General features: G+C 48.7%; 1 protein-coding gene across 1 annotated transcript in view; it reads left to right on the forward strand.

Moving 5' to 3' along the window:
• Positions 1–18,777, forward strand: part of LOC144493945 (dynein axonemal heavy chain 8-like) — a 1,745,965-nt gene that overhangs the window by 1,330,185 nt on the left and 397,003 nt on the right. Inside the window, exons 65-67 of the mRNA XM_078213522.1 lie at positions 10,551–10,681; positions 15,150–15,303; positions 17,082–17,246. Coding sequence (XP_078069648.1) covers positions 10,551–10,681; positions 15,150–15,303; positions 17,082–17,246 — 450 coding nt within the window. The remainder of the gene's footprint in view (positions 1–10,550; positions 10,682–15,149; positions 15,304–17,081; positions 17,247–18,777) is intronic.

Genomic DNA, 18,777 nt, shown 5'->3' on the forward strand with positions numbered 1-18,777 from the left:
ACCCAGACATACCCTTCCATCTTCTTCTGTCGGTGAAAAAGAAATCATAGAAACCCTACAGTGCAGAAGGAGGCCATTCGGCCCATCGAGTCTGCACCGACCACAATCCCACCCGGGCCCTACCCCCACATATTTTACCTGCTAATCCCTCTAACCTACGCATCCCAGGACTCTAAGGGGCAATTTTTTTTAACCTGGCCAATCAACCTAACCCGCACATCTTTGGACTGTGGGAGGAAACCGGAGCACCCGGAGGAAACCCACGCAGACATGAGGAGAATGTGCAAACTCCATACAGACAGTGACCCGAGCCGGGAATCGAACCTGGGACCCTGGAGCTGTGAAGCAGCAGTGCTAACCACTGTGCTACCGTGCCGCCCCTTAACCACTGTGCTACCGTGCCGCCACTAATAAAAGATATAAAAGTCTGAGGTCACGTACCAACTGACTCAAGAACAGCTTCTTCCCTGCTGCCATCAGAGTTTTGAATGAACCTACCTCGCATTAAGTTGATCTTTCTCTACACCCTAGCTATGACTGTAACATTGCGTTCTGCACTCTCTCTTTTCCTTCTCGATGAACGGTTTGTTTTGTCGCACAAGACACAATACTTTTCACTGTACTCTAATACATGTGACAGTAATAAATCAAATCAAATCAAGGAAGGCCTCAGGACATCCGGAGTCTCCTGGGTTGATAGCCCCAGCATGGGCTCTAGCGCTTCTTCCTCCCTCAGGGGGCCCAGAGACCCTGGGGACACTCCATGGAACACCACGGTAGCTGGACTGAGCTCCAGAAACTCTGGCATCATTTGGCTCTGCCAGTCCTGGAGGCCCAGATGTGTCTGCCCATGGTCAGTGATCCCTCAGCCCAGGCCACCCCAGGACTGGGCCAAACTCTGGAGCCCCTCCGCTACAGCATTCTATGAGCGAGGCATGCTCTGCAGCCCATCAGCATTAACCTTCTGAGACTGGGCTAAGTTGAGGCCCACAGCCATGGCCTGCTGTAAATCGAGAATGCCAACGAGAGTCCAAGCCACGGCCACCAGTGTCTCCAACATGCCCCCATCACCCATGGCCATACGCCGATGTGCCTCTTTGGATGCCGGCGAAACCCTCGGCCATGGCCTGCTGTTTCTGCCATGGCCTGTTCTGTGGCCAGGATGGCCTGGAACCTGTCACCCATCAGGCCTAATCCCTGACCCAGACTTTCCACTGTGGACATCGCCCTTGCAGTGTTGGCCTAGTTCACACGCTGTGTTGGTACCACTGCCTGCAACAGCACTCTGTTTGACTCCTCTGAACAGTCTTGCAGTCAAAGAACAAAGAACAAAGAACAGTACAGCACAGGAAACAGGCCCTTCGGCCCTCCAAGCCTGTGCCACTCCTTGGTCCAACTAGACCAATCATTTGTATCCCTCCATTCCCAGGCTGCTCATGTGACTATCCAGGTAAGTCTTAAACGATGTCAGCGTGCCTGCCTCCACCACCCTACTTGGCAGCGCATTCCAGGCCCCCACCACCCTCTGTGTAAAAAACATCCCTCTAATATCTGAGTTATACTTCGCCCCTCTCACCTTGAGCCCGTGACCCCTCGTGAACGTCACTTCTGATCTGGGAAAAAGCTTCCCACCGTTCACCCTATCTATACCCTTCATAATCTTGTACACCTCTATTAGATCTATAGATGGGCTATTATATTATATGGGCTATTATTAGATCTATAGATGGACAGTATGATTGCTGAAAGACCATCCACAACTCCCCAAGTTTCCTGATGCATCTCCACCAGCTTCAGGATGAACGAACTCTGAGGCCCGGAGTCTGGCTTGGGGCCAGCTGATTCCTCACCTCCAGCAGAATTCCGTGTGTTCGAGCTTTCGGATGTGCCCGCCTCCACCCGATGTCCATCAGTGGCTGTGAGGTGCTCGCTAGTAAGTGACCCAGAAGCCTCAACATTAAAAGTAACCACCGTGGTGATAGTCTCTGTGTTGGTGGGTTGTGTGGTTGGTGTCTGTGCTGATTCATTGGTGCTGTCCTCAGAGGAATCTTCAGGGCCTCCCTCCGAGGTATCGTTCAAGGTGTCCTGGGGAGTTTCTTCATGAGCAGCAGGGGGGGGAGGCACCAACACCTGAAGGGCTCAGTTCCTCTGGGTCCAGGATTGTAACAAAGAACACACATTAGGGTAAGTGAGGGAAAGCAACCCTCGCAGCATAGCACTTACTTCAAAGAAGACTTAGGAAGAGAGTTAAGCTGATGCTCACTTGCATGCCGGTCGCCAATCTGGCTGTTGGTCACCATTGTAGGCATTGATTCTCCCCGTGCCAGCCCCAGGGCATGCTGCTCACAAACCATCAGGTACCCCAGCCCGGGCACAGCGCCACCAATCTGTGTCCTCTCTCACCGGTTGTGTGCGCTTTTCTCCTGGAGAGAAAAGAGTCTCTAGACCTGAAACCTTCTCTCCCACACTGGCACCTCCACTCCCTCTTACTGAGAGCTCCTTCTTCTGCCATTGTTGTTAGTCGCCCGCAGCCCGAGTCCTCTCACCTACTGCGACAGCTGTCCCCTCGACAACCATGTTTAGCACTCCTTCTCAGCCATCGACTGCAGCCCAAGTCCCCTTGGCAACCACTTCCCACGACATTTTCGGCCAGTTCCCAGGAAGCGCAGTTTTTGGCCCATCCCAGGCAAGTACTACCTTCTCCCCTGAACGGACTATTTATACGAAGCAACGGTGGTCAGATCTCTCCTACCCGTTCTTCACGGGGTTGCCACAATTCGGGTCCTTTCCAGCACTGTCTGGTGAAGTCTGGAGCGATGCTCGATCCCCTCACCCTTCACCGGAATGGAATCGCCAGCAGAACGCATAAGCCGTCAAGCAGCCTTGTCGCCAGTTGTTGTGAATGCCTTTAGCAAAGAGTTCAGCAAAAAGAACCACAAAATAGGCCTCGTAACCTAAACACTGGGAACTCTTTATTACAGGCATGCACTGCTTCACCGGGTTCCACACTGGGAGGAGCTCATCCTCTTTAACCTCTCTTTAACCTGTGCTTAACCCTCTCTCCACTCCCATTGTCTGTACCTTTTTAAGACTTGATTACCTGTAAAGACTCGCATTCCAACCATTATTTTGTAAATTGAGTTTGTGTCTTTTTATGCCCTGTTTGTGAACAGAACTCCCACTTACCTGACGAAAGAGCAGCGCTCCGAAAGCTAGTGGCTTTTGCTACCAAATAAACCTGTTGGACTTTGTGTTGTGAGACTTCTTACTAAGGAGCTCATCCCCCAGGGTCAGTAGTACAGGGGTAGTACACACCCCAAACCCAACATACATTATATACATATATCATTGGAGGGTTGTGGAGAATTAAAGCACATTTCTATTCACAGATGGGTGGAGAGAGGAGCAATCGGGCTTTCTGCCTGTAACAAAAACACAATTTACTTCAAGGGTTTCTGCTTCAATCTAAATTGAAACCTGGTATTGTGAGACCTCTTACTCAATCTAAATTAAATGTGAACACTTTCTAGTTTCATTATGTGGCCTCTCTGAACCATTGGGGCATATATGGCTAGAATGGTCTTCAATATTTGGTCCAATCATAGAGTTCTTCAGTCAGTCCACTTTTACTAAAGCATCAGTCATTTTTGTAAAATTAGCTCATTGTTCGACCGGGAGCAAGCAGAGAGGGAGCGATTCGTGTGAGGAGAGCTGAGGGTAAGAGAGTTTGATTTTTTACCTTACTTTTTCTCGGAGTTTTTTTTTCCAGTGCAGCAGGAAACAGGAAACTGGAAGTAGGCCGCGGAGAGGCCTGGGAAGGTTTTTGCCCAATAAATTTGAACGGGGAGGAAACCCAAGACACTACACGTTAAATGTCTCCCACCCTCTCCCCTCCTCTAACCTAAAAAAAAGACTTGGAGTGAGAGCAGGTAAACTTTTCTTTTCTCTAACCTAAAGGGGGTGAGTGAATAACAGGTAAGCTCTTTCTTTCTTTTTCTTGTTTTCTCCACAAGTTATCTAGAGGGGATGGCAGGGAAGACAGTGCAATGTTCCTCCTGCAGAATGTTTGAGGTGAGGGACGCCGTCAGTGTCCCTGCTGATTTCACCTATGGGAAGTGCACCCATCTCCAGCTCCTCAAAAACCGCGTTAGGGAACTGGAGCTGGAGCTGGATGAACTTCGGATCATTCGGGAGGCAGAGGTGGCCATAGATAGAAGCTTCAGGGATATAGTTACTCCGAAGAATGAAGATAGATGGGTGACGGTGAGAGGGGCTGGGATGAAGCAGTCAGTACAGGGATCCCCTGTGGTCGTTCCCCTCGGCAACAAGTATACCGCTTGTTGAGGGGGACGACCTACCAGCGGTAAGCCACGGTGACCGGATCCCCAGCACTGAGTCCGTCCCTGTGGCTCAGAAGGGAAGGGGGGGGAGCAGGAGAGCAATAGTTATTGGGGACTCGATAGTTAGAGGGACAGATAGGAGGTTCTGTGGCAGCGAAAGAGACTCACGGATGGTATGTTGGTGCCAGGGTCCGTGAGGTCTCGGACCGTGTTTTTAGGATCCTTAAGGGGGAGGGGGAACAGTCACAAGTCGTGGTGCACATCGGTACCAACAACATAGGTAAGAGAAGGGACGGGAATTTAAAACAGGAATTTAGGGAGCCAGGGTGGAAGCTGAGAGCCAGGACAAACCATGTTGTCATCTCTGGTTTGTTGCCGGTGCCACGTGCTAGCGAGTTGAGGAACAGGGAGAGAGTGCAGATAAACACGTGGCTGCAGGGATGGTGTAGGAGGGAGGGTTTCAGTTACATGGATAATTGGAGCACATTCTGGGGAAGGTGGGACCTGTACAAACAGGACGGTTTGCACCTGAACCAGAGGGGCACCAATATCCTGGGAGGGAAATTTGCTGCGGCTCTTCGGGGGGTTTAAACTAATTTGTCAGGGGGATGGGAAAACGAGCTGTCGTCCAGAAGCCAGTGTTGAGTGTAGTGAGGTACTGAGGAGGGTATCAAGGTCGCAGGAGTGTACCGGTAGACAGGAAGGCGGGTTGAAGTGTGTCTACTTCAATGCAAGGAGCATACGGAATAAGGTAGGTGTAAGGTACTTGGGACTACGATATTGTGGCCATTACGGAGACATGGTTAGAACAGGGACAGGAATGGTTGTTGGAAGTTCCGGGGTATAGATGTTTCAGTAAGAGTAGGGAAGCTGGTAAAAGAGGTGGAGGAGTAGCATTGTTAATCAAGGATAGTTTAACGGCTGCAGAAAGGCAGTTCGAGGGGGATCTGCCTACTGAGGTAATGTGGGCTGAAGTTAGAAATAGGAAAGGAGCGGTCACATTGTTAGGAGTTTTCTATAGGCCCCCAAATAGTAATAGAGATGTGGAGGAAGAAATTGCAAAGCAGATTATGGATAGGTGTGGAGGTCACAGGGTAGTTGTCATGGGTGACTTTAACTTTCCAAATATTGATTGGAACCTTTATAGGTCGAATAGTTCAGATGGGGCAGTTTTGTACAGTGTGTGCAGGAGGGTTTCCTGACACAATATGTGGATAGGCCGACAAGAGGTGGGCCACATTGGATTTGGTACTGGGTAATGAACTGGGCCAAGTGTTAGATTTGGTTGTGGGAGAGCACTTTGGAGATAGTGACCACAATTCGGTGTCTTTCATTATTGCAATGGAGAGGGATAGGGCCATATGGCAGGGCAAGGTTTATAATTGGGGGAGGGATAATTATGATGTGATTAGGCAGGAATTAGGGAGTATAAGATGGGAACAGAATCTGTCAGGGAAAGGCACAAATGAAAAGTGGAGCTTGTTCAAGGAACAAATACTGCGTGTTCTTGATAGGTATGTCCCTGTCAGGCAGGGAGGAAATGGCCGAGTGAGGGAACCATGGTTCACAAAAGAGGTTGAATGTCTTGTCAAGAGGAAAAAGGAAGCGTATGTAAGGATGAGAAAACAAGGTTCAGTTGGGTCGCTTGAGGGGTACAAGGTAGCAAGGAATGAGCTAAAAAAAGGGCTTAGGAGAGCTAGGAGGGGGCATGAGAAGTCCTTGGCGGGTCGGATCAAGGAAAACCCCAAGGCTTTTTACTCTTATGTGAGAAATAAAAGAATGACCAGGTTAGGGTTGGTCAAGAACAGTAGTGGGAACTTGTGCATGGAGTCAGAAGAGATAGGAGAGGCGATGAATGAATACTTTTCTTCAGTGTTCACCAAGGAGAGGGGCCATGTTTTGAGGATGAGTGTGAGATACAAGCTGATAGGCTGGAGGAGGTAGATGTTCTGAGGGAAGATGTATTAGCAATTTTGAAAAACCTGAGGGTTGATAAGTCCTCTGGACCAGATGGGATATATCCTAGAATTCTTTGGGAGGCAAGGGATGAGATTGCAGAGCCTTTGGCTTTGATCTTTGGGTCCTCACTGTCCACGGGGATAGTGCCAGAGGAGTGGAGAGTGGCGAATGTGGTTCCTCTGTTCAAGAAAGGAAATAGGAATGACCCTGGCAATTATAGGCCAGTTAATCTTACTTCGGTGGTTGGTAAGTTAATGGAAAAGGTCCTGAGGGATAGGATTTATGACCATTTGGAAAGATGCAGCTTAATCTGGGATAGTCAACACGGATTCGTGAAGGGTAAGTCTTTCCTCACCAATTTGATTGAATTCTTTGAGGAGTTAACTAAGTGTGTCGATGAAGATAGAGCAGTTGATGTTGTATACATGGATTTTAGTAAGGCATTTGATAAAGTTCCCCATGGTCGGCTCAGGAAGAAAGTAAGGAGGTGTGGGATAGAGGGAAATTTGGCCGATTGGATAAGTAACTGGCTATCTCATAGAAGACAGAGGGTGGTGGTGGATGGAAAATGTTCAGACTGGAGACCAGTTACCAGCGGTGTATCACAGGGATCAGTGCTTGGTCCTCTGCTATTTGTGATTTTTATCAATGACTTGGAGGAGGGGGCTGAAGGGTGGGTCAGTAAATTTGCTGATGACACCAAGATTGGTGGAGTAGTGGATGAGGTGGAGGGCTGTTGTAGGCTGCAAAGAGACATTGATAGGATGCAAAGCTGGGCCAAAAAATGGCAGATGGAGTTTAACCCTGATAAGTGCGAGGTGATTCATTTTGGAAGGACAAATTTGAATGCGGATTACAGGGTCAATGGCAGGGTTCTGAGGAATGTGGAGAAACAGAGAGATCTTGGGGTTCATATCCACAGATCTCTGAAGGTTGCCACTCAAGTGGATAGAGCTGTGAAGAAGGCCTATAGTGTGTTAGCGTTTATTAACAGGGGGTTTGAGTTTAAGAGCCGTGGGGTTATGCTGCAACTGTACAGGACCTTGGTGATACCACATTTGGAATATTGTGTGCAGTTCTGGTCACCTCACTATAAGAAGGACGTGGAAGCATTGGAAAGCGTGCAAAGGAGATTTATCAGGATGCTGCCTGGTTTGGAGGGTAGGTCTTATGAGGAAAGGTTGAGCGAGCTGGGGCTTTTCTCTTTCGAGCGGAGGAGGATGAGACGCGACTTAATAGAGGTTTATAACATGATGAGGGGGAATAGATAGAGTGGACGTTCAGAGACTATTTCCTCGGGTGGATGAAGCTGTTACTAGGGGGCATAACTATAAGGTTCATGGTGGGATATATAGGAGGGATGTACGAGGTAGGTTCTTCAGATGTCTCAGGGTTTCAGATGTTTCAGAAAGGACAGAGGGAGGCAGAAGAGGCAGGGGAGTGGCACTGCTGATCAGGGATAGTGTCACAGCTGTAGAGAAGGTGGACGCCGTGGAGGGGTTGTCTACGGAGTCTCTGTGGGTGGAGGTTCGGTGCGGGAAGGGGTCGATAACTTTGCTGGGTGTTTTCTATAGGCCGCCCAATAGTAACAAGGCTGTTGAGTAGCAGATAGGGAAACAGATCCGGGAGAGATGTAGTAATAACAGGGTTGTCGTGATGGGAGACTTTAATTTCCCAAACATCGATTGGAATATCCCTAGGGTAAGGGGTTTGGATGGGGAGGAGTTTGTGAGGTGTGTTCAGGAGGGTTTCCTGACACAGCATGTGGATAAATCTACAAGAGGAGAGGCTGTACTCGATCTGGTACTGGCTAATGAGCCTGGACAGGTGTTGGATCTCTCAGTGGGGGAGCATCTTGGGGATAGTGATCATAACTCTATCTCCTTTACGCTAACACTGGAAAGAGATAGGATCAGGCAAGCTAGGAAAGTGTTTATTTGGAGTAAGGGGAAATATGAAGCCATCAGGCAGGAGATTAGAGGCGTAAATTGGAAGGAGGTATTCTCGAGGGAAAGTACCGAAGTAAGGTGGCAGATTTTCAAGGAATGTTTGTCTGGAGTTCTACATGACAACGTTCCGATGAGACAGGGAGGTTTTGGTAGGTTACGGGAACCGTGGTGCACGAAAGCTGTGCTGAACCAAGTCAAAAGGAAAAGGAAAGCGTACAATAGGTTCAGAGAGCTAGGCGATGATGGGGATCTAGATGAGTATACGGCTTGTAGGAAGGGACTTCAGAAGGAAATTAGGAGAGCCAGAAGGGGTCACAAGAAGGCCTTGGCAGGTAAGATTAAGGAGAACCCTAAGGCGTTCTATAAATATGTGAAGAATAAAAGGATGAGATGTGAAGGAATAGGACCTATAAAATGTGAAGGTGAGAAAGTCTGTACGGAACCGGAAGAAATAGCAGAGGTGCTTAATGAATACTTTACCTCGGTATTCACGGTGGTAAAAGACCTGGGTGGTTGTACTACAGGATTGCGGCGGACTGAGAAGATTGAGTTTATCGACATTAAGAAAGAGGATGTGTTGGAGTTTTGAATAGCATCAAGATAGATAAGTCGCCGCGACCAGATGGGATGTACGCCAGGTTACTGTGGGAGGCGAGGGAAGAGATTGCAGAGCCTCTGGCGATGCTCTTTGTGTCATCGATGGAGACAGGAGAGGTTCCGGAGGATTGGAGGATTGCGGATGTGGTTCCTATATTCAAGAAAGGGAATAGGGATAGCCCAGGAAATTACCGACCGGTGAGTCTAATCTCAGTGGTTGGTAAGTTGATGGAGAAGATCCTGAGGGACAGGATTTATGAACATTTAGTGAAGTTTCGTATGCTCAAGAGTACTCAGCACGGCTTTGTCAAAGGCAAATCGTGCCTTACGAGCCTGGTGGAGTTCTTTGAAAATGTGACTAAACACGTTGACGAAGGAAAAGCGGTAGATGTGGTTTACATGGACTTCAGCAAGGCGTTCGATAAGGTCCCCCATGCAAGACTTCTCGAGAAAGTGAGAGGGCATGGAATCCAAGGGGCCGTTGCCTTGTGGATCCGGAACTGGCTTGCCTGCACATTTCCACTCCATCTGACGAAGGAGCAGTGCTCCGAAAGCTTATGGTATTTGCTACCAAATAAACCTGTTGGACTTTAACCTGGTGTTGTGAGACTTCTTACTGTTGCCTGCAGAAGGCAGAGAGTGGCTGTAGATGGGTCTTTTTCTGAATGGAGGTCGGTCACCAGTGGTGTGCCCCAGGGATCTGTTCTGGGACCCTTGCTGTTTGTCATTTTCATAAATGACCTGGATGAGGAAGTGGAGGGATGGGTTGGTAAGTTTGCCGACGACACGAAGGTTGGTGGGGTTGTGGATAGTCTGGAGGGATGTCAGAAGTTACAGAGGGACATAGATAGGATGCAAGACTGGACGGAGAAGTGACAGATGGACTTCAACCCAGATAAATGCGTAGTGGTCCATTTTGGCAGGTCAAATGGGATGAAGGAGTACAATATTAAGGGAAAGACTCTTAGTACTGTAGAGGATCAGAAGGACCTTGGGGTCCGGGTCCATAGGACTCTAAAATCGGCCCCACAGGTGGAGGAGGTGGTTAAGAAGGCGTATGGTGTGCTGGCCTTTATCAATCGAGGGATTGAGTTTAGGAGTCCGGGGATAATGATGCAGCTATATAAGACCCTCGTCAGACCCCACTTGGAGTATTGTGCTCAGTTCTGGTCGTCTCATTACAGGAAGGATGTGGAAATGATTGAAAGGGTGCAGAGGAGATTTACAAGGATGTTGCCTGGATTGAGTGGCATGCCTTATGAGGATAGGCTGAGGGAGCTCGGTCTTTTCTCGTTGGAGAGACATAGGATGAGAGGAGACCTAATAGAGGTGTATAAGATGTTGAGAGGCATAGATCGGGTGGACTCTCAGAGGCTTTTTCCCAGGGTGGAATGGCTGCTACGAGAGGACACAGGTTTAAGGTGCTGGGGGTGTAGGTACAGGAGAAATGTTAGGGGGAAGTTTTTCACACAGAGGGTGGTGGGTGAGTGGAATCGGCTGCTGTCAGTGGTGGTGGTGACAAACTCAATAGGGTCTTTTAAGAGACTCCTGGATGAGTACATGGAACTTAATAGCATGGAGGGTTATAGGTAGGCCTAAAAGGTAGGGATATGTTCGGCACAACTTGTGGGGCCGAAGGGCCTGTTTTGTGCTGTAGTTTTTCTATGTTTCTATAAATATGACAGCAGAAAAATATATTTTTCAGATATCTCGTATAATCCGCACAGATTGTGGAAATGCTTTGCTGGTGGGAGTCGGTGGTTCTGGAAAACAAAGCTTTACAAAACTGGCATCCTATATTGCTGGATATAAAATCTTTCAGATCACCTTAACTAGGTATTTAAAACATTGCAGTCATTTTATAATTGTTAATGGACCTTTTAACTTTCTTCGAGTAGATCAATGCTATGGAAAATATATGGTGGGTAATGGTCCTAAGTCACATTTAGCTGCAAGGCTCTCACTAAAACAATCCTCCCTAACTTACAAAAGAAGATTTGCATAACAAACCTTCAAGGATGGCATGGTAGCACAGTGGTTCGCACTGCAGCCTCACAGCACCAGAGACCCGGGTTCAATTCCAGCCCCGGGTCAAAGTTAAAGTTTAATTATTAGGCACAAGTAGGCTTACATTCACACTACAATGAAGTTACTGTGAAAATCTCCTGTCATTGTCTGTTGAGTCTGCATTTTCTCCCTGTGTCTACTTGGTTTCCCTCCGGGTGCTCCAGTTTCCTCTCACAGTCCAAAGATGTTCAGGTCAGGTTGATTGGCCACGCTAAATTGACCCTCATGTCAGGGGGATTAGCAGAGTAAATGAGGGTTATGGGATTAGGGCCTGGGTGGTCATTACATACAGACTCAATGGGCCAAATGGCCTCCTTCTGTACTGTAGGGATTCTATGTCAGGATCAAATAGGGGACCTGACTCCTAAGTCTAACCTATCCGGATGCCCTGACTCAAAAACTTTTAATGAGCTAGTAGACCTGGTCAAAAAACCACTACAAGCCGAAGCCACCTATAATTCTCCAGAGATATAACTTCAATTTAGCTGGGAGAACCTCTGGGGAACCTGTCACTGAGTTCTTGGCTAGGTTGTGGAAATTGCCTGAATATTGTGAAGATGGACCAACTCTTAATGAAATACTGTGGGACAGATTTGTAAATGACCTAATCACCCAAAAGAAGCTGTTGCCAGAACCCAACTTGGATTTTAAAAAGCTGTTGAAATAGCTTTATCACTTGAGAATGCAGAAAAAGGGGCTCAGAACTGCAGGAAGTATCAGGCAGCAATGCCCCCCTAGTTGAGGGGCATTGCTGCCTAATACTTCCTGTATAATCAGTCCTCAGTGGCAAGTGCTTGTGTACATCAGGTTTTAAAGGGCCCCTTTTGAATATGAACCCTAATGTCACCACCAGATAGTCAAGGAACGGCAGTGACGACCCCAAATATATTAGAGAACAGAGTCCAGAAAGGTGCAGTTGCCGGATGATAGAGTACCACAAGCACTGTCAAAGGACACAGCCAAGGTGAAATTTTAGGAACAGGCAAAATGCATGCTGCCTAGTAAAAAGCCGAGGCCAGCACAACTGAATTGTATCATCACAAGAAAGATTGCCCCAACAGTGGTAGAATTATTAGGAAATGGGCATCCCTTGAAGATGGAGGTGGACACGGGAGCTGCAGTTGCCGTTATGGAGAACAGACTTATAAGTGTCTCCAATCTGGCATCCAACTCCTGTGGTTGGAAGATACGAAGGCCAGACTACCCATCGACACAGGGGAACCTTTACAAATAAAAGGCATCACAATGGCCCCAGTTACCTATCGACAGTAATCAGCTCATCTCCTACTCATTGTTGTACGGGGGCAAGGACCAAGCCTTATGGGGATGTTGTGGGAAAAATCCACTAGTAGTCAGACTTCGAGATTCAGAAAATACGATTTATTAAACGGAGCTCCGTGGAGACAAGGCACATGGTCTGTAGCAAACCTTCTCTCAATAGTATGTCGGGAGCGGTTCATTTTTATACCCTTTACACAATGGGTAAACCGGTGATTCGAACATTATCACATTGTTTAAGTGAGTACAAGTATTTAACATTTTATGAATGGGTACATTTCCTCATGTTTACAAAAGTACAAACAGGTATAGACATTTAGCATTTTATGAATGGGTACATCTCCTTATGTCTGTATCTATCAATGGCTAGTTTTGTCTCGTTCAGGTGCTAATCGGTTCCCTCGCATTCATATTTCCCGCGTTCCTTTAACATTAATCTAAGCTCTTTGTTTTGGGGTTTCCTTATCTTAAAAAGATGTTTTGACCCTTGGCTTTGGCTTCCTGAGGTGTTTGTTTGCTATGAGTCACTGTCTGTACTTTGGAAGTGGCTTGTCTGTTAGGTTTTTCTGAACAGCAGGAGCCTGTGACTGCTCTTTTGGCTTTCCCAGTTAACCCTTTATGTGCCAGGCAGCCATTTTAGAGTGTGCTTTCTTGTACTGTAAAGGGGAAAATACAAGGGAGCACACTTTAAAATGGCAATACAAGAAAGCACACTCTAAAATGGCTGCCTGGCACATAAAGGGTTAACTGGGAAAGCCAAAAGAGCAGTCACAGGCTCCTGCTGTTCAGAAAAACCTAACAGACAAGCCACTTCCAAAGTACAGACAGTGACTCATAGCAAACAAACACCTCAGGAAGCCAAAGCCAAGGGTCAAAACATCTTTTTAAGATAAGAAACCCCAAAACAAAGAGCTTAGATTAATGTTAAAGGAACGCGGGAAATATGAATGCGAGGGAACCGATTAGCACCTGAACGAGACAAAACTAGCCATTGATAGATACAGACATAAGGAGATGTACCCATTCATAAAATGCTAAATGTCTATACCTGTTTGTACTTTTGTAAACATGAGGAAATGTACCCATTCATAAAATGTTAAATACTTGTACTCACTTAAACAATGTGATAATGTTCGAATCACCGGTTTACCCATTGTGTGAAGGGTATAAAAATGAACCGCTCCCGACATACTATTGAGAGAAGGTTTGCTACAGACCATGTGCCTTGTCTCCACGGAGCTCCGTTGAATAAATCGTATTTTCTGAATCTCGAAGTCTGACTACTAGTGGATTTTTCCCACAACAGGGAGATCCAGCTGAACCCGTTGGAGATCTTCAGGCGAGGTGTGGGGGGGACTGTACCAAGTTATTAGTAGACACCCTGGAGTTTTCCAAGAGGGTCTGGGATAAATAAAAGGAGCCAAAGCCAAGATCTATGTTGACACCTTGTATTTCAGAGCCAGACCAGTCTCCCTACTCCTTGCTGGAAACTGAACTAGGGCACCTTCAAAGTTTAGATATAACGCTTGTGCAATTTGCATAATGGGCTGTGCCTGCAGTCTCTGTTCTTAAGCCCAACAAATCAGTTCATCTTTGTAGAGACCATAAACTAACAGTAAATCTGGTTTCCAAACTCGTTAGATATCCCACTCCCTGAATCAAAGATTTGCATGCTAAGTTAACAAGCGACAAGTCATTCTCCAAGTTGAACATTAGACATGCCTATCTTCAGCTTGAATTGGACAAGTCCTCCTGGAAATATATGATGATCATTACGCATAAGGGATTCTATGAGTATGCCTGCTTGCCCTTTGGGTTCTCATCAGAGTGTGCCATTTTCCAAATAGTTATGGAGAACATCCATCAAGGGCGATAGCTAATGCTGACACACGGAGTCATTTCCTGTTGCCCACAAGCCCAGCTCCTTTACCAGTATTGGAAGAGTTTGTGATGACTCTGAATTTTTTTGGAGACTTTGCCAGTGTCAGCAAGGCAGGTTAAGGCCTCGACCCAAAAAGATCCAACCTTTTCCAAAATGAGTCACATGGTTTTACATGGGAGATTCCAAAGACGACCCTCTGAGGAACTGAAACCCTGCAATGCTCCCTTTGGAAATGAAGGTCCCCTGTTTGGTCTGCACTGCCTGGCCCAGCCCCACTTTCGACAGACCTCCAATCGACCGCTAAGTGATGGAAAAGACCTTCTCATAGCCGGGGGTGCTGGAAGAGACACAGGGATATTATGATGGCCACAAAGACCATGGAGAATCATCGAGTTCCCCATGAGCTTCGTGGAGTACAATCTGCCTTATTGAGTGAGCGGAGCTTGCCCAAAAAGAGGAGGTCAGTGGGGGTTTTTAAACATGTTACTCCACCCAGACCGATGTTGTAGGTACCGAGGTGTCGACTGTCTCGCTGTAAGTTGCAGGCACGGCTCTTCTCTTTGCTACGCAGTAGTGTTGGTGATGGGAAACTGGTGTTTGGCTGAATTAGTACAAATAATTTGGAGCAAAAACAATGCTGCTGTAATGGCAAAAGCATTTCAGTGTTTAAATTTCCCCATGCAAAGTTTCATGTCTTTGTTTGAGACTCACCGCATGATGAAAGCTTCAACCAGAAAGGGATTTGAAGCTGTTGCTTTTGCATTTTTTAGCCACACAGTTGCCTCTCTATTTGGCTAGAGGGTGACAAAGATTTGTGACCACCTTGGTTGTGGTTTTTGTCCAGAACAGTCTCTTGAGGCTATGGCCTTGCAGCTTAGTTCACATTTCTATCTCCCTCCCGGTCTTCAGATTATAGGACTTCAGGAGAGTGATGTATTTGAAGTGTGTCTTAGCTGTATGCTCTGGGATTCCTTCCTTAATTTATTTCATCTTGCTATCCAATCTCCCCTCTTTGAGGCATCTTTGTCTGTAAGTTATCTTTTTTGTAATTAATTGTCACTTTATTGCTTCTTTCAGAGCGTACAATGTTGGCAATCTGATGGATGACTTGAAGATATTGTACAGGACAGCTGGGGCTGAAGGAAAAGGAATCACTTTCATATTCACTGATAATGAAATAAAGGAAGAGTCCTTTCTTGAGTATCTCAACAACGTACTCTCTTCTGGAGAGGTATATCACCTTTGTTACAGTCATGTCTCTTTGTTTTACACTTTCTCTGTCTCCTAATTCAATATTCACCAACCATTTTTCAGAATTTATCTCCATAGGTATATGCTGCAATTGCAATCACCAATTTGTATGATCTCATCCACAAGGTAAAGTCTCAAGGGGCGAAGTGGCCTACTCCTGCCTAATCCAAATTTGTATGTTTGTCAGTTCATATTGAACATTGTACTAACCTTTTACAGTACAAACTCAGCACAAGGCTCTACTCTGTTTTAATGTTATCTTACATCACTGATAATCTAAACAATGTATTACATATCTAACATGAACATTTCATACTACAGGTTTCACGGGTAAAGTTTCACTCCAGGACTTGAACACAAAAATCCATGGTGGACACATCAGTGCAACTGAGAGAATGCTGCACTGTTGGAGTTGCTTTCTTTCATTCACATGAGACATTAAACTGAGACCCTATCTACCCTTTCAGATGGATGTAAAATGTCCCGTGACATAATTTGAAGAAGACCAGAGAGGTTATCCATGGTGTCCTTGCTGTGTACATTTGAATGCTGCATTTCCTACATTACACTATTTACTAAACTTCAAAAGAATACTTTATTGGCTTTGGGACACACTAGCCGGAATTTTACCGGCACGCCCACCCCAGAATCGGGGTGGGTGAGGCTCGCAGGACGGCATTCTCCGTTACCCTCAGGCAGGATCTTACAAGCGTCGGGTGGGCGAGGTGGCAAAATTCCGGCAATTGTGTTGTCAAAGGTGCTATTTATAAAGGTGCTTTTATGCTTTGTGTCTTTAATATTATTACTACCACTCCCTTTACCTGTAGTCCATGATTTTATCCCTTCACTCTCTAATCTATTCCTGCTCCATTTGACCCTGCCCCTTTTTACAACAGAAACTCTGGGCCCACTTTTACCATCAAGTTGCGGCCATTTTCGGGTGTGAAAACTTGGAATGTTGGGCGTGAGGCAAGTAGCGCGATCCGCGCCTGCCTCCATGCCAGTTCCCACTTTACCAAGGCCGAAAATGGCCACGATTGGGACCACGCCCAAAACGGGCGCGACAGCCACTTAAATGCATTTGCACGATTGGTTCTGACGATTCTCTGCTTGAGATCGGTGTGGTGGGGGGAGGGGGGGAGAGGGGGGGTCCGCTGCCACTCTGCCTGTGATCAGTGGGGGGGAAGGGAGGGTCCGCTGCCATTCTGCCTGAGATTGTGGGGGTGGGGGGCACGCAATCCATCTGGGTGGTGGAGGGGGTGGGGGGATAAGAGGGTCAGTAATGTTGTGGGGGTGGGGCAATATCTGTGGGGGACAGGGGGAGGCAGTATCCAGCCCGGGAGCGATGTGGCAGGGAGTCGCATTTTATCTTTTTTTTCTGCCGATCGGAGCTGCAGGGTTTCGGGCGCGTTAAGCCCCACCCACAGGTTTCTTCAGTGTGATTCAGAATTGCTGATATTTTTTCAGGCAGAGTGCGTATGGGGACGACTCAGAACAGGTCTAAAACTCGGATCTGAAACACTCCAGTTTCAAGTCCGCCCAGCACTTAGAATTGAAACGGTAAAATAGGGCCCTCAGTTTCTCTCTCCACAGACCTGCTGATTATTTCCAGAGTTTTCTGTTTTTTTATGTCCAAACAACTAACAGGAACAATAAATAATTGCCAATGGCAATAAGCCATCTGCACAGATTAAAGTTGAAGCCATTAACATGTATGAAATATTAAATTTATATTGCTCTGCTTCCTTCCTTTGATAGGTATCAAATTTATTTGCTCGGGATGAACTTGATGAGATTACCCAATCCCTGATTGCACCAATGAAGAAAGAAAAACCTCGCACCCCTCCCACATTTGACAATCTATATGAATATTTTATTAATAGAGCCAGGATCAATCTGCATGTTGTCCTCTGCTTCTCTCCGGTGAGTTCCTCACCGGTAATATAAGTTCAAACACCAGGTTGTTTCTGATTTGGTTATCTAAGTTTGTGGTCTCGATGCAGAGTGTGATGCGCAGGAATGGAGCCCGACTCCAAGAGCACAGAGCAGTTGTAGAACACGAGTCCGAGAGTGCGTTAGTCCAAACACATGTTCTGTGGCAGTGAAGTATGATCCAAGATCGTGAAGCAGTGGTTGTAGAGCGGCGGTTGGGGAGCGGCGGTTGGAGAGCGGCGGTTGGAGAGCGGCGGTTGGGGAGCGGCGGTTGGAGACCGGCGGTTGGGGAGCGGCGGTTGGGGAGCGGCGGTTGGGGAGCGGCGGTTGGAGAGCGGCGGTTGGGGAGCAGCGGTTGGGGAGCGGCGTTTGGGGAGCGGCGGTTGGGGAGCGGCGGTTGGGGAGCGGCGGTTGGAGAGCGGCGGTTGGGGAGCGGCGGTTGGAGAGCGGCGGTTGGGGCACGGCGGTTGGAGAGCGGCGATTGGGGAGCGGCAGTTGGAGAGCGGCGGTTGGGGAGCGGCGGTTGGGGAGCGGCGGTTCCGGAGCGGCGGTTGGGGAGCGCCGATTGGGGAGCGGCGGTCGGGGCACGGCGGTTGGAGAGCGGCGGTTGGAGAGCGGCGGTTGGGGAGCGGCGGTTGGAGAGCGGCGGTTGGAGAGCGGCGGTTGGGGAGCGGCGGTTGGAGAGCGGCGGTTGGGGAGCGGCGGTTGGAGAGCGGCGGTTGGAGAGCGGCGGTTACGGTGCGGCGGTTGGGGAGCGGCGGTTGGGGAGCGACGGTTGGGGAGCGGTTGGGGAGCAGCGGTTGCGGAGCGGCAGTTGGAGACTGGCGGTTGGAGAGCGGCGGTTGGGGAGCGGCGGTTGGAGAGCGGCAGTTGGGGAACGGCGGTTGGGGAGCGGCGGTTGGGGAGTGGCGGTTGGGGAGCGGCGGTTGGAGAGCGGCAGTTGGGGAGCGGCGGTTGGGGAGCGGCGGTTGGGGAGCGGCGGTTGGGGAGCGGCGGTTGGAGAGCGGCAGTTGGGGAGCGGCGGTTGGGGAGTGGCGGTTGGAGAGCGGCGGTTGGGGAGCGGCGATTGGAGAGTGGCGGTTGGGGAGCGGCGGTTGGGGAGCGGAGGTTGGGGAGCGGCGGTTGGAGTGCGGCGGTTGGAGAGCGGCGGTTGGGGAGCGGCGGTTGGGGAGCGGCGGTTGGAGAGCGGCGGTTGGAGAGCGGCGGTTGGGGAGCGGCGGTTGGGGAGCGGCGGTTGGGGAGCGGCGGTTGGGGAGCGGCGGTTGGAGAGCGGCCGTTGGGGCACGGCCGTTGGAGAGCGGCGATTGGAGAGCGGCAGTTGGAGAGCGGCGGTTGGGGAGCGGCGGTTGGGGAGCGGCGGTTCCGGAGCGGCGGTTGGGGAGCGGCGATTGGGGAGCGGCGGTCGGGGCACGGCGGTTGGAGAGCGGCAGTTGGGGAGCGGCGGTTGGGGAGTGGCGGTTGGAGAGCGGCGGTTGGGGAGCGGCGATTGGAGAGTGGCAGTTGGGGAGCGGCGGTTGGGGAG

This window comes from Mustelus asterias, chromosome 5, assembly GCF_964213995.1.
Source record: "Mustelus asterias chromosome 5, sMusAst1.hap1.1, whole genome shotgun sequence".
NCBI lineage: Eukaryota > Metazoa > Chordata > Chondrichthyes > Carcharhiniformes > Triakidae > Mustelus > Mustelus asterias.